General features: G+C 37.6%; 1 protein-coding gene across 1 annotated transcript in view; it reads left to right on the top strand.

The window, feature by feature from the left end:
• The window catches only part of GNAI1 (guanine nucleotide binding protein (G protein), alpha inhibiting activity polypeptide 1), an 82809-nt gene that overhangs the window by 41038 nt on the left and 24699 nt on the right, over window positions 1-17072 (top strand). The window contains exons 5-6 of the mRNA XM_011927705.1: window positions 12964-13006; window positions 13113-13254. Coding sequence (XP_011783095.1) covers window positions 12964-13006; window positions 13113-13254 — 185 coding nt within the window. The remainder of the gene's footprint in view (window positions 1-12963; window positions 13007-13112; window positions 13255-17072) is intronic.

Below are 17072 nucleotides of genomic sequence, written 5' to 3'. Positions count from 1 at the left end.
CTTTCCTCCACTGGACTGGCTGTTCCCTCATATCTCTACCTCTTCTTAAACCTCGCTATTTCCTGAGACACAGCAGTATTGAAATTGGGCTTAATAACCCTACAGAGTGGCTTCTAAGTGTTCAAAGGAAAGGAAGAGTCACAAGTCTCTCAGTTTAAGTCAAAAGCTAGAAATGATTAAGCTTAGTGAGGAAGGCATGTCCAAAGTTGAGATAGGCTGAATGCTAGTTCTCTTGCACCTGAGATAGGCTGAATGCTAGTCCTCTTGCACCAAACATTTAGCCAACTTGTGAATGTAAAGGAAAAGTTCTTGAAGGAAATTAAAAGCGCTACTGCAGTGAACACACGAATGATAAGAAAGTGAAACCAGCCTTATTGCTGACATGGAGAAAGTTTTAGTGGTCTGGATAGAAGATCAAACTAGCCACAACATTCCCTTAAGCCAAAGCCTAAGCCAGATCAAGGCCCTACTACCTCTCCAGTTCTGTGAAGGCTGAGAGAAATGAGGAAGCTGCAGAAGAAAAGTTGGTTCACGAGCTTGAAGGAAAGAAGCCATCTCCATTAAATAAAAATGCAAGGTAAAGCAGCAAGTGGTGATGTAGAAGCTGCAGCAGGTTATCCAGAAGATCTAACTAAGGTCATTGATGAAGATGACTACAATAAACAACAGATTTTCAATGTAGGCAAAACAGCCTTCGATTTGAAGAAAGTCCCATCTAGGACATTCATAGCTAGAGAGGAAAAGTCAGTGCTTGGCTTCAAAGCTACAAAGGACAGTCTAACTCTTGTTCTGGGCTAATGCAGCTGGTGACTGTTGAAGTCAGTGCCCATTTAGCATTCTAAATATCCTAGAGCCCTTAAGAATTATACTAAATCTTGGCTGGGTGTGGTGACTCATGCCTGTAATACCAGCACTTTTGGGAGGCCAAGGTGGGCAGATCACCTGAGGTCTGGAGTTCCAGACTAGCCTGGCCAACATGGTGAAACCCCATCTCTACTAAAAATACAAAAATTAGCCAGGGGTGGTGGCGGGCACCTGTAATCCCAGCTGCTTGGGAGGCTGAGGCAGGAGAATCTCTTGAGCCCAAGAGACTGAAGCTGCAGTGAGCCAAGATCACGCCACCACATTCCAGCCTGGGTGACAAGATGGGACTCTGTCTCAAGGAAAAAAAAAAAAAATTACTGTGACTGTGCTCTGTAAATGGAAGAACAAAACCATGGATGACAGCATATCTTTTTACAGCATGGTTTTCCTCATATCTTAAGCCCAGTGTTGAGACCTTACTGCTCATATATAAAGATTTTTTTCAATATATCAATATATTTCTGCTCATTGACAATGCACCACATTATCCAAGAGCACTGATGGAGATGTACAAGGAAATTATTGTTGTTGCTGCTGTTTTTAGAGACAAGGTCTTGCTCTGTTACCAGGATGGAGTGCTGTGGCATGGTCATAGTTTACTGCAGCCTTTAACTCCTGAGCTCAGGTGATTCTCCCTCCTTAGCCTCCCAAGTAGCTAGAACTACAAATGCCTGGCCAGTGTTTTTTATTCTTATTTTTTGTAGAGATGGGGGTCTTGTTATGTTGCCCAGGTTGGTCTTAAACTCATGGCCTCAAGGTGTTCTCCTGCCTTGGCCTCCCAAGGGAATTATAGGTGTGAGCCACTGTGCCCAGCCTAATGTTGTTTTTATGCCTTCTAATACAGCATTTGTTCTGCAGCTTATGATCAGGAAGTAATTTCAACTTTCATGTATTATTATGTAAGGAGCACATTTTGTGAGGCTATAGCTGCCATTAGATGGTGATTCCTTTAATAGATCTGAGTAAATTGAAAACCTTCTGAAAAGGATTAGTCATTCTAGATGCCATGAAAAACATTTGTGATTCATGGGAAGAGACCAGAATATTAACATTAGCAGGCATTTGAAAGAATGCCTGGGTTCATTTTAACCCTCATGGATGACTTTGAGGGGTTTGGGACTTCAGTAGAGGAAGGAGCTGCAGATGTGGTGTAAATAACAAGAGAACTAGAATTAGAAGTGGAGCCTGAAGATGTGAATGATTTGCTGCAGTCTCATGATAAACCTTTAAGGAAGGAGGAATTGCTTCTCGTAGATGAACAAAGAAAATGGTTTCTTGAGATGGAGTCTTTCCCTAGTGACGATGCTGTGAACATTGTTGAAATGACAACAAAGGATTTAGTATCTTACATAAACTTAGTTGATAAAGCAGTGGCAGGGTTTTAGAGGATTGGATCCACTTTTGAAAGAAGTTCTGCTGCTGTGGGTAAAATGTTCAAAGAGCATCACATGCTACAGAAAAATCTTTCTTGAAAGGTAAAGTCAGTCAATGCAGCAGACTTCGTTATTGTATTATTTTAAGTAATTGCCACAGCCACCTCAGCTTTCCCCAACACTCCCCTGATCAGCTGGCAGCCATTGCCATGGAGGCAGGACCCTTCTCCAGCGGAAGATGATGACTTGCTGAAGGCTCAGATGATTGTTAACATTTTTTAGCAATAAAGTATTTTTTATTAAAGTATGTACATTTTTTAGACATCATGCTATTGCACAGTTAATGTAGACTATGTTAGAGTGTGAACATAATTTTTGTATGCACTGGGAAACCAAAACATTCTTATGAATTGCTTTATTGCAATATTCTCTTTACTGCAGTGGTTTTGAATAGAACCCATAATATCTCTGAGGTATGCCTGTACAAAAGTAAGAAAACTTTGTAGAAATCATTTCAGATTCTACACTGTAATAATCAAACTTTAAGAAGTTACCACTTCTCAAATTACAACATAGAATAAGACTATCCATAATTATACTTAAAATGCTATTGGATGCTTCTCCCTTTTCTAACTAAATTATGTGAAAATGGATTTTCTTCATATATTTCAACCAAAGTGTAATGTATTACAGTATATTAAATGCAGAAGTAGATATAGAATCCAGCTGCCTTTTATTGTGCTATTTGCAGAAATGCAAAACAGTGCTACTTGTCTTACTATTTTGGGGAGGGAAGGGAAAATATAATTATTTCATTAAAATAGTGTATTCTTTTTTAATAACTAGCAACTTAATGACTGTGTTATGATAACTAATCAAGAAAAAAGGTGACCTTTTTCTTTTTCTTCCTTAGTGGCTCTCAATCTTTAGCATGCATCAGAATCACTTGGAGGGATTGTTAAAACACAGTTTACTGGACCCCTCACCTCCAGAGTTTCTTTCTGACTCAGTAAACACTGGATGGGGCCTGAGATGTCCATTTCTAACAAAATCCCCAGGTGATGCAGATACTGGTATCATTGTTTCAGAACCACTGTTCTACTTACTTCTTTGGTTTATTAGGCAACCTTGTTTTACCTGCCATTTGGGAAGGAAAAATATTAGAATTTTAAAAAGACATTTATGTAGTTCAGATATAAAGATACCGAAAGTGTAGTATCCTTAAGTTGCCAGAAATTTGGGAATTGAAAAAATTAAGCAGGATAGTTTGTCAGGAAGTATTCAGTGTCTGAGACTTTCCCCTACATACAAGCTAACAATTTACCATACTACCATTTCATGAATGCTGTGAAAAAACAAGAAATTCCTCATTTCAAGACAAAAAATGACTTTAATAGAGCAGTTATGCCAGAGAATCAGCACTGGTGGTGATTTACCCAGTCCATAAGGGCAGCATGAACAGTGCCAGGTGATAGGTGCATAAGCAGTGGGTTATATTATAGTAGAGGAACCCTGACTTTAGGGATCACAATTTTTAAAAAATAAGTCAGTCTGACCTTTGTCCCAGAGGATATATTACCTTTATTATACAGGACAGTAAACCTATTTTCTGCCACAGAGGGAGACATTATCAGTATCTTGTCTCTACAAATGCAGGACAAGTAAACCTATTTTCTGCCACAGAGGGAGACATTATCAGTATCTTGTCTCTACAAATGCCCTTGAAAAGATAGGAATAGGTAGTCCATGACTCTGCTCACAAATGTGAGAGAGGCCCATGGAGAATTGTAGCTTAGCAGAGGAAATATTGGAAATGTTTGTATATGTTAATTATTTACCAGTCTTTAATAGGAAACAGCTTAGGAAAAGCATGAGAGCAATTAGACGAGCTTTAGACAAAGCAGTGTATGATTTCCTGATGAAGAAAAACATCCTCCTCTTGTGTGGTTCTAAATTATTTTCATAAATGTGTATGTATAATTGTGATAGGAAGTAAAGTGTCTTACCCTTTTAGGTCTTACATGAACTGTAAAACAAAACATTCTTATAAAGTGTGTGTGTGTGTGTGTGTGTATATATATATTATATATATAAAGTGTAAATGTGAAATTAGTACGAGAAGTAATGGTATGTTAGCTACAATAAATTGCACGTGCAATTTGATTCTTTTGATTTGGCATACCTCTTTTGCAATGGGCTGTATAATATCAAATTTTCCCACATCTTTTTCTACCTAAAATTCTGTAACTTTCTTTTGTGCAGCATGCAGTGTTTATTTGGCCTTCACTTGGTACAGATGCATTGTTAACCTCCTTTGTTTTTCCCTCATTAGCTCAAGATAATTAAAGTATTACATTAAAGTATTACTACTTGGCACGGGGGTAAAGACTCTTTGGGTCGATGTGATAGAAAGCAACCTTATACCTGGCTCTCATAGCTGGGAAATCAAGGTGGATTTGTCTGCAGTCACTACTAGAGTGATATATTTCCTGTTTGGCCCAGGTCAGTCCGGTTGAGCTTGTGTCTGCTTTAACTCTCAAAAGTCCCTACTTGGAAGATAAATTATATGTTCTCTTGACTGTGGCTTCATGTAAAGGTTCAAACAGTACTTTCAGGCTTCTCAGGTCCTGGTCTTCATTCAGTGCTGCTCCTCTAGGTTTTGGCCCCATCGTTTAATGGCATCCTCCATTATGTGATCATTGAAAATGGCTTTTGTGGGCCAGATTTCACATCATCATTTCAGTGCTGTGATCTTTCTTGATAGCTTTCATATAAAAGGAAAGAGAAAGACTCTGGCTCTTTCCTTTGTAGGGGGAAAAAAAATTACTGCATCTTAAGTGATTGTTTCATAAGTTTATATATATATACACACACACACACACACACACACACGTACATACACACACACACATATATATATAATATTAATTTGTAAAATACCTTGTTTGCTGGTTGGTATAAGACCTATAAGCATGAAGAATTTTATTCCCAGTGACACCACTCTCATGGGCCAGTTGGAAACACATGACACTTCTTTGACCAATTGGGTGATTGGCAGTCAAACCAGATAGAGTGGTGGATGGAAAGGTCCCTCCAGCACAACATTTGACATTTGCTTAAGTATCTTAGGGACTTATAAACACAAACTCAAATATAGACCTTGAAACTGTATGACCCCCTTCAGTCATATGGTGTGATTAGAGTGACTTAGAGTTTATCACTATACAAATAACGCTGTATTAAAAATTTTCACAGAAAACTTATAGACACCTAAAAATATGCCTATGGCCTCCGGTCCTCCACCCTTCCTCATCGAGTGGGTGTGTAGATTCAAATTTTAGAAACATTTTGTCTGTCAGTTCAGTTAGCCGAATGGTCTATTTGATGGGAATCTCAGAAAAGAGCTTTCAGTGCTGCACACAATTCTTTCTTTTGTCCTGCCTTTCTAGGGTAGCTTTGTGTGTGCATTCATTCATTTTTTTAAAACCACATAAATGTATTCTTTCATGGTTCTGCAGCTAAATATTCAAAAGCAAAGTGTCAGCAGGATTGACTCCTTTGATATATAAAAATTATATATATTTGCAGTATACAGGGTCATGTTTTACTATATGGGTACATAAATAATTAAGTCAGACTAATTAACATATCCATCATCTTGCATACATACCATTTTTTGTGGTGAAAACATTTAAGATCTACTCTGTTAGTAGTTTTCAGGTATACAATATGTTGTTATTAACTGTTGTCACCGTGATGTGCAGTGGATCTCTACAACTTATTCATCCTAACTAAAACTTTGTACCCTTCGACCCACATCTCCCTCCCTCCCTCCCCTTCAGTTCCCCCAGCTAATCCTCCTGGTAATCACAGTTCTATGCTGTTTCTATGAGTCTGACGTTTTTAGATTCTACATGTACTGTATAAGTTAGATTATGTGGTATTTGTCCAGGTTTATCCATACTATCACAAATGACAGGATTTCCTTTTTAAAGCTGAATAATATTTCATTGTGTATATATACACATTTTCTTTATCCGTTCATCCATTGACAGATAATTTAGATTGATTGCATAAGTTGGCTATTGTGAATAATGCTGCAGTGAACATATCTCATCAGTATACTGATTTCATTTCCTTTGTGTGCATACATTGTTGCTCATTATAATAGTATGATATGTATCTCAGAAGTGAATGGCTCAGGGGATAGTTTTATATGGAGTGAAGATTGGGGAAAGTGGGTCACTTTGAAGCTCTGGATTTTGGATTTTCATGTTTACAGTCATGTTTAAATTTTTCTTATATCCCAGAATGTCAGATGTCTCCCATATATGTGTAAATATTTATTTAAATATAAGTTCAGAGCTTCTTAGAACTAAATAGAAAAGATTTTAGATAATTACCTCTGTTGGGGAATGACAATTAAAAACAAAACCTTCTCCCAACCCAGAAATCCTTTTTACAAAAATAGCAGAGATAGAAAATATTTTCATTATTAAATATGTGTTAAACTAGATTGTGATGTACATCTGCTAAGAGATTGGAAAGACAAAAGACCCTCGCCCTTTTATACATTACAGCCTATTCAACCCATTACATGCATGTTCACATGATAAACAGTAAGTCCTCAAGTAAAAGGACTTCAAAGCACCTTTGTCACACATAACTTACCCTACCTTTACTATGGTCATTGGGATGACCATCATGTTAGCTAATTGGCCTTATTCATAGGAGAAAAAGAAACTTCTATCTTTAGGACAGAAGTTAATTTTGCATCGTAGAGCAAGGTGCCCAGGAAGTCAAGTTCCTACCCTGCTACAGAAACTGGGAGGTAGGGATACTATCTCCCTTAATATTTGCATTTCAAAGAGATGGCTCCCAGGTCCTTGAGAAATACATTCCTGAGTCATAAAGCTTGCAAAAGACCTATTTAGTTTTCAAAAGAATACATTATATATATTTCAAAGAGAGAGAAAAGTATTTCCAATTATAATTTTTCTGAAGTAAATGCTCTAAGAAAAAGGGAGGGAAATGTTTTTCCTTTCAACAGGGAGGATTGAACGTTTTATTTTTAATTTGTGTTTGCCCTTGCACCCCTACTTTATCTGCTTCTATCTTAAACATAAGGACCTTGATCTTGTTAATCTTACAGTAGCATTATAATAAAGAGAAGGGATTTTAAATGCATTTGTAATTTAGTTTTATTTCATTTTCAACTAAATTATAGTTTAGTTTTATTCGATGTTAACATTTTAAATGAGTAATTCAACATAAAAATTAGGATTTCTTAAAAGGAGGGTAGTGGTATAAGGACTTTAGCATAAGATAACTTGGCTAAATCCCTATGTTGTAGCTGAACAGCCTGTGATGTTGAACACCCTCCATCCTTGAAGCCAGGAAATAAATGTTATAAATGTGACCCTAAGCAGAAAGTAGACCAAAGGATTTTTTCTTTGAAAGAAAAAAAATATATACTTGTTTTCTGAGGTCAGAAGTGTTTTTTTTTTTGTTTTGTTTTAAACTTTACCAGCAGATAAAACTAAAATTTCCTATGCTACCCCCAACCAAATCAGAGGCAGACACTGTTTGGCTATCATATTGATAGTGATAAATTATGTAACCCTGTTAAAGGAATTAGAATCTAGCAAAGAGTTACCTTATATCTTGATTTGTTTTGATTTTTTCTCCCTTCCTCCGCCATCTTGACTTGATGCCTTTCCCTTTCCTGGATCCTACCGGTAGGCTGCGGTATGTTTGAGACCCCAAAGTGCCCGTGAGTTCTCTCCCCACTGTTACTATGGTGGTACTCTTTTGCCCTCAGTGCAGTCTTATTTCCTGGACTCCATATTTGCTCTCAGAGATGCAGTTTTTCATTAGCCGCTTCCTCCTTAAAGGAGACCAGTGGGCGGAGGGGGAGGACTTCTCTGTGTGCCTGTTACCAGTAGAGAATCCAGTGCATCTGCAGCAACCTCAATTCTTGCCTCCTCAGAAGAAAGAATTCATCCGAGGGGCACAAGGTAGGAGAGACCCAGACAAGTTTTAGAGGAGTGAAAATTTATTAAAAAGCTTTAGGGCAGGAACAAAAGGAAGGAATGTGTACCTGGAAGAGGGCCTGGCTGGTGACTCGAATGGTTAGTGTGCAGTTTGACCTTTTGACTTGGGGTTTTAACCATTGGCATACTTCTAGGGTCTTGTGTCTCGTCTCCCCTGATTCTTCCCTTGGGGTGGGCTGTTCACATGCACAGTAGCCTGCTAGCGCTTGGGAGAGGAGCCTGGCAGTGTGTTTATGGGAATTGTGCCCATGCTGACTTGAGGCTTTCTTCCCTTACCAGTCTAGCGTTCCTAGAGGAAGGTCATATACCAGTTAAACTCCACCATTTTGCCTCTTATTGTGCATGCTTGAGCTCACTTACCCATTTCTCCGGATCTTACTGGGAAGCTGCTGTTCGCCAGTTGCAGGTTTCTTTCTGTCTATATGGAGACTGCCTTTCCCTTTTACTGGCTGTGACCAATTACTATTTGAGAGAAACATTTGACAACATCCTGTCCATCACCTGATAGTCGCCTGACATTCCTGGATAGGTGGAGCCCTCTCCTGCCCTGCTTATGCCTGACTAGCTACCTGCTGTAACATCACAACTTTGGCTTTATAGTCACTGGCCTACAGTAACCATAGCACACACATTCTCAGCCCTCTGGGAATCACATTCTCCCCTCTAAACTCTCATTCACTCCACAGTGATTATCTTATTGATAGTTCCTGTGTGGGCCACTTAGTCACCTTGACCAGCCAGGTTTTGTGACTGCAAATGGTCACACACTTTGATCTTTCTTGATTGACACATGTTACATATTTCTCTCTTCTTCTGAAGCTGCTCTTGGTAGATGGGAGCACTTTTCATCCCACCCTGGATTTCAGTGAAAAGTAACAGCAGCTTGGCTGAGTACTACTGGAAAAAATTTACCCCCCAACCCCATTGTTTTCCTTACAATATTACTTCCTGCTGAAGCCATGTTCATAGTGCTAACACTTATTCTGGACAGAAATACAGTTATAATTAAGCATTAGTCAGTCTGTACTTGAACCCACTTCCTTGTAACTGAAAGTCACTTAACAGGATACTGACCATTTGCATCTCCATTGTTCCCTGAATTCCAATTTAACAGCTGAGGCCACCCAGTTTAAAGGCCACCCAGTTTAAAGACCCTCACAGAAGAACTGAATCAGCCTAAGAATAGTTTCTTCATCTCCCTGTCCTATGACTTTACCCTGCTTTCATCGACCACTCAATCTGTACACTTCAGCCGACTCCCAAACCCTTAAAAACTCTAGCCCCAAACTCCTCAGGCAGATGGATTTGTGGTTTCCCCTGTCTGTTCAGTGGCCCTACTACGATTAAACTTCTTTCTCTGCTGCAGCCCAGGGTCTCAGCACAGTAAGTTGGCATGCATATCAGGCAACGATGTGCAGCGTTACACTCCCAGCCTCCCGGAAGTGACTGTGCTGCCTGAGATTTGTAGAGAACAACTATTTACTCTTTCCTCTATACTATATGGAGAAAATACCAGTGTTCAGAATGTTGAAACCCTAACCACGTGACATTTGTACTTTTCCTGTTAGGAGACTGTGTGGAAGTGAGAGTTGAAAACTAATTATGTCAATTACTAAGCTCTGAAACATTTTTGCAGAATTTCTGCCTGTAGATAACTATTCCACAAAGAGTATTTTGTGACTAGTAAAGAAAGTACAAATCCAGTTAATAAGACTCCCATCCCCATTCTTTTTTTTTTTTTTTTTTTTGAGATGGAGTCTCACTCTGTTGCCCAGTCTGGAGTGAGTGCAGTGGCATGATCTTGGCTCACTGCAAGCTCCCCTTCCTGGGTTCATGCAACTTTTCTGCCTCAGCCTCTGGAGTAGCTGGGACTATAGGCACCTGCCACCACATCCAGTTAATTTTTGTATTTTTGGTAGAAACGGGGTTTTACCATATTGGCCAGGCTGGTCTCGAACTCCTGTCCTCGTCATCTGTACGCCTCAGCCTCCCAAAGTGCTGGGATTATAGGCATGAGCCACCACGCCCGCCCCCCCACTCTTTAATGTTAAACAGATTTCAGGATTTTTTGAACCACAAGCCATTGACTGGATGTACAATGCAAAGTAAGCTAAGGGTTCCATGTTCCTATTTATTTGAAGAGATAAAAAGTGAATTAGAATGTAGAGATAATGTCTAATAGCAGGAAAATTTGTTTTTTTCTTAAGGTTTAAACATTCTCATTTGTACATACATAAACTCAGATGAATCACCAGGGTGGCAAGACCAGTTCAACTGGAAACAAACTTATTCTTTACTATTTCTGATTTTCTTCCTTTCATGGGTCTCGAAACTCACGAGCTTATGTCATTTGAACCTTTCTCTGGGCTTCTGAGTTGTTTCACTAACAAAATAGACCATGGCTATTCATCAAAGTTGGCTATATCTGTGGAATCGCCACCCCTGTGTATGAATCCTGGGATCTAGAGTGTCCCATCATTACAGCATGGTAGCCGCTGACTCACTCACAGTACTCTAGAAACCCAGACTGGTTTCTTAAAGACAGCCCCACTGGAAACTGCCTAGGTTGTATTACTTGTGTGGACCCCCAGGATTAGAGAAATGTGTGAGCCAGAATGCCTGCCATTGTGCTTTTCATAGAGCCAAGCACACTGTTGTTGATTAATAAATAATGGGTTGTTTATCTTGGACTTGTTTTTATTGGCAGATGCCCTGAAAGATTCAAAGGCTGTCTGTAAATGAAGAATGCTTTTATTGTTTATTTAATGCCTGCTTTTCTATTCAGTGTTGAGGGTATTTTGGGAAAATTTCTTAAATATCAAACAGCAAGTAAAATTTAGGGAGTTTTATCCTCAGATATTCAAATAGGCTGTTTAACTATAACCTCTTTTCAGATGTTTCTGATAAGTTGGGTGTGTGTGCTTGCGTGTGTGTGTGTGTGTCTCGAGAAGAAAAGAGGTAAAGGGAGAGATGAGGCCCAGAAGTTGACCGTCAATTGTATCAGTCATAAATAGCTTAAATAAATTCAGGTACGTTTCTGGTTGGTTGATTTTGTGTATAGCACAAGCCAGCTTCTGAAAATTCAAATACAAACAAGTGCAAAGTGAGAGGCAGCAGGAATCACATGCAGAATGGGTAAGGAGAGGCTGACAAAGGAAATAAGTTTGATGGTTAATAAAGAATCACCAGGGTGGCAAGACCAGAGCAAATTGCATTTTGGCAGGGGAAACAGTGTTTGAAGATGTGTGGCATGAGCAGCAGTGGGTGTTCCTGGATCTGTAAGTTGTTCAGTAATGCTGAACATAAAACTGTAGGAATGGCCCAGGGAATATGGAGCCTAAAATGGGAATATGGAGCCTAAAATGGAATGAAAATGTAGTGAAAATCCTGGGCCCTGTCTCTCAAACAGTCATAAATTCCTCCAGGATATTGTAGTATTGGCTAAAGAGTGTGTGAAACCAAATGATGGACTTGTCATATCTTCCATGTCTTGTGTCCTTGGCTCAGATGTTCTCAATACCCAGCAATCAAGGGAGGGGAGCCCGACAAATAATTGATCTAATTTGGTATAAAGATAGCAGCTTTTATAAAGTGGAACGGGTATTTAAGAAGGGCTTGATTTTGTCAACTGTCATTTCCTTAGTAGTATTTTCATGTTAGGATAGCATAGCCCCAGGAACTCAAATCTTGAGGAGGCCCTGCATATGTAGAGAGTGAAGGAGAGTTTTGAGAATGGCTTCTGGCCTTATGACTTGCATGACACTGATGATGAAAAAAACGCTTTTTATTTTATTTTATTTTTGTCCAGCACAACATTCAATCCTCAGGGCTAGCATATCATCTTGGTTCTGTATTACGTTTTTAATAATGGTGATTGAACACATATTGCATGAGACATAGCTGTTTCAATATCTGATACTTCAGAATAGTTCTTCATGTGGCTTCTTGGTGCCACTGCTGCCTATTTCACAAGAGCCATGGGTTAAAATTAAGATAATTGGTCAAGCAGTTAAAACATCTTCCAGTGGGGAGCAGAGTCTTAAATAAAACTAATTTATACAGGTTTTATTTAACTTAGAAAAGACTGAATTTTTTAATGCTTCAGAGAATACACACAACAGTAGAAGCATGTTTTGTTCATTTGAGTTTATTGACTTTATGAAATAATAGGTAGAGCAGACTTATTTCCCAGAACTTTTCTCTGTGTTTGGAAACCGATGAAGCTCATTTTATTTATTTGTTTTAAAATAAATTTTATTTTGTATATTAAATGCATACAACCTGGTGTTACAAAATATATGTATCAAAATGGTTACTATATTGAGACTGATGAACATACACATCATTTCATGTAGTTACCTGTTTGTCTCCTGTGGCTAGAACAGCTGTCATCTACTCATTTAGCAAAATCCTGAGACCATACAGTATTATTACTCTACAACTACAGTTCTCATGTTGTATGTTAGATCTTTATACTTACTAATCCTACATATTTGCTGCCTTGTATCTCATTTTAGTATAAAACAAAATTCAGCTCTAAGAGTTAGACACGCAGAGAGAAGACTGGGTGTGTGTGTGTTGGGAGTTGAATATACTTATTCAACTCCCAACATAAAGTGATTATAAAGTGATTATGATGAAGTTAGAAACCTTTTATTTATGTTTTTTTTTAGGTGCTGGTGAATCTGGTAAAAGTACAATTGTGAAGCAGATGAAGTAAGTAGATTTAAACATTAAATTTGCTGTTTATGTTTAAGTAAGTGTACCCTTCCACCAAAGGAAGTAAATGTTTTGGGTTTTTTTCCCCCTTTTGTCTCATTAGAATTATCCATGAAGCTGGTTATTCAGAAGAGGAGTGTAAACAGTACAAAGCAGTCGTCTACAGTAACACCATCCAGTCGATTATTGCTATCATTAGGGCCATGGGGAGGTTGAAGATAGACTTTGGTGATTCAGCCCGGGCGGTAAGTTACTAAATTTGTTGGAGCCGACCTGATGAGTAAAAAGAATAACTTGTGTGCTAATACCATACTATGTTATTACACAGGCTTGTCAACTATCAGGACCATTTTATAAAAGGAATCAAAAGATTAGAAGTGAGTGAAATGAGTCAGGAGCATTAGAAGTGAGTGAAATAAGAACATACAGGATTGTGTAATCTCTCCTTTATGCTTTCTTTTTCCATTAGATGATTTGGACAACTGAATAATCATCACGGTGCTTTCTGTATAGCATGCTGTATTGGGTACCCCTGTATTACCATAATAACTTTTAGTACTGAGTAAACTGCTTACCCTGGCCCTCTTCAAAATCTGTTTCTGTAATTTGGAATACTGAAGTGATATAGTTATTTGTATTCATGCCTAGACTGAAAAGCAGTCTAATCTCAAATAGTGAAAACAGTATAAAAGTTTGCTTATCTTTGGAATAGGAAAATACCGGCTATTAAAAACCATGTATCAAAATTTGAGAGCTAAAAGAGATTTTTGGAGACGAGCTAGTTCCAATTCTTTATTTTGCCAAGAAAGAAACTAGCACCCAGGAAATTACATGGTACAGAGATTGCCATACAGCTTGTGGTAACCAAGGCACTATGCCTATGCCTCCTCATTTGCCCCAGTAACTTGTTTCAGTTGGATTGGAAGCAGCCCAGATCCAATCCATAAAGCACCTTTTTTTTTTTCTTTTCTTCTCTCATCTTCTGTATATTATTGTATTATTTTTACTAGTATTTATTTTTATGGTTTCTTTATATTTCTGTGTGTTCAGTATACATGCTGTCTCCCTACTAATACTATGACGATTTTGTGTGTAGAGACTATACATTTTTCTTTCTGTCTTAGTATCGGCTAGATTTTATTTTTAAACATGTAGGCTCAATTCATGCTTAATAGGGAAGAAAAATGAAAGCAACATTAGGGAATACACACTGGAAAACTCTGTAAAATCTAGTTTTTCAAATGTTACTTTAAAAATTCTCATACAGGTTAACTGAGCCATATTAATTTACTGTTTTTTAAATGTTTTTAAAAAGGTTAGTATCATAAATTAAAATTTTCAAGTAGATTTCAATATCATTTTAAATAATTTATACATTTATCATTTATTCAGCAAACTTTTTGACTCAAAAGCATTTGTTGAATGAGTAAACGATAAATTCATAAATTAGAGTGATTCCAAGCAATAATATTCTGGAGAAGATCAAATCTTATTTCAGAAAAGACATTTTAAAAAAACATTATTATTGAAAATAATGTTGAAATCTACTTGGAAATGCTAATTAAACTAAGCCGTTTTAATCTTTGTTTAAAAGACTCTACAGTAGAGAACCATGCTTAGATTAAGAAAAAAGAATACCTTACACCAATTCCAATTATAAACTTTTAATTTAAACCTTTTACCAAATTCACATATATGACATTCTGCATTTGTATCTTTTATGTGCTTCTGAAAGAAAAAAAATTGTAGCCTCCATTTTAGGAGATCATGAAGGGTCAATACAAACAGCTTTTCATGAGTTCTTTTTATTTTTAAGTTTTTCTCTCAAGGAATGTTGTCGTTTTCTCTTTCTTTTTTTAAACATAACTTGGGCTTGATTTCAAGACTGGAAATAACTACTCTCAAGCTCTATTTTTTTTTTTTTAACCAGTTTTCTGATGCTTTGGAATGTTATGTGGGCCTGCTTTGCTCATCTTTGTTTCACTGTTGCTGGTTTGACCCACTCTTTTTAGACTCTCTGTAGCGATACTTCAGTAACTGTCTTCTTCCTGCCTTCAGACTGTTAATTCTGTTTGCTTTCTCCATCATCATTAACTCATTCACACAGATGCCTCATGTCCTCCCATTGCTTCTCGTTGGTCTACTCCATGTTTTGTGTTGCCTGTTTTTACATAAGCTTTCAGAACTACTGGGCTTTTGCAGTTGTGCTGAGGAATACAAAGATGAATTAAACATGGCCTGGACACGAGGAAGGGGAATTGAAGCTGAGTGTTAAAACATGAATAAGAGTTTTCTAGACAAAAATGGAAAAAACATTCTAGGAATAAGAAACAGTACATTGTTATTATTATATTTATTATTATTTTTTTTATTTTTTTATTTTATTTTATTTTTTTGAGACAGAGTCTCGCTCTGTAGCCCAGGCTGGAGTACAGTGGTACAGTCTCAGCTCACTGCAACCTCCACTTCCCGAGTTCAAGCAGTTCTCATGCCTCAGCCTCCCAAGTAGCTGGGACCATGGATGTGTGCCACCACACCTGGCTAATTTTTGTATTTTCATAAAGATAGGGTTTCACTGTGTTGGCCAGGCTGGTCTTGAGCTCTTGGCCTCAAGTAGTCCACCCACCTCGGCCTCCCCAAGTACTGGGATTACAGGCGTGAGCCACCGCACCCAGCCACAAACAATATATTCAAAAGAAGTCTGAATATATTTCTGTTTCTGAAAGTATTAACCCTGAGTTGAAGGATAACCAGATACTGAATTTTGATAGGTACCACAGGTTTGCTTTCGGAAGAAAAGCAACATAAATAATCTGTTTTAGTAACCATTCATCAATGTCTGTTTTACCATAGTCTTACCAACTTAGGTGTTATCAGCGTTTCAGTTTTTAACATCTGATAAATGCGAAATACTGTCTTTTTCTAGTTTTTTTCTGATTTTTAATGAATTTGAGAATTATTTTAAAACATTTTTTGTTTGTATTTCTTCTGTGAAATCCTTAGTTTTTACTCATTTCTGTTCAATTACTTATCTTTTCACATTGATTCTGTTTAAGTATTAAGGATATTAACCCTTCCTTGCATATTGCAAACACTTTTGCCTAGCATATTTCTTTTCATTTTTGAAATAGTACATTACAAAACTGTTAAGATTTTTAGTCGATTCTCACTTCTGTGTTTTGTTTCTTATTATAATGGCATTCTTCACCTTATAATTTTTTTAATTCTCTTATTTTTTAAGAATGTAGTTTTACTTTTTATTTTTATCTCTTTATCTCTTCACACAGCTTTAAGGTTGTGTTTGTTGCTAGTTAGGATCTAAGTATATTTTATCATATCTTTTGCCTAACAGTCATTTATTAAATATTAAATAATCAGTCTATTCTGTCTGTTCCTCAGTGACTTGAAATTGCTACCCTTAGCATTAAATTGAGTGTGTTTCTGGACTCCAGTTTTTCTTTCTACTGATGTATTATTTTTCCCCACATCTGTCACATACTAAGCTATTCAACCTCCCTAAGCTTGTTTCCTTATAATACAAGGGAAATAATGATAACATCTATGTCGTAGGGTTGTGAGGCATAATGACATTATGAATGTCATTATGTCATAATAATGACATTAAGCACTCCCCACATGCCTTTGTAGTAATACATGCTCAATAAATGTCTGTTACTGCTATGGGTGTCTTTTGCTTTTTTTCTGTTTGTTTTTTGAAACAGAATTTCCCTCTTCTTGTCAGGCTTGAGTGCAGTGGCACGATCTCGGCTCACTGCAACCTGCACCTTCCTGGTTCAGCGATTCTCCTGCCTCAGCCTCCTGATTAGCTGGGATTACAGGCATCCACCACCACACCCAGCTGATTTTTTTGTATTTTTAGTAGAGATGGAGTTTCACCATGTTAGCCAGGCTGGTCTCTATCTCCTGACCTCAGGTGATCCACCTGCCTCAGCCTCCCAAAGTGCTGGGATTACAGGCATGAGCCACCATGCCCAGCCTTTTTTTTTTTTTTTTTTTTTAATAATTATTATTACATTACTGTTACTCTTGTAAGAATCACACC

This window comes from Colobus angolensis, unplaced genomic scaffold (assembly GCF_000951035.1).
Source record: "Colobus angolensis palliatus isolate OR3802 unplaced genomic scaffold, Cang.pa_1.0 Scaffold74, whole genome shotgun sequence".
Taxonomy (NCBI): Eukaryota; Metazoa; Chordata; class Mammalia; order Primates; family Cercopithecidae; genus Colobus; species Colobus angolensis.
Note: the sequence above shows the minus strand (reverse complement) of the source record. Positions and strands in the feature narration are given on the sequence as shown.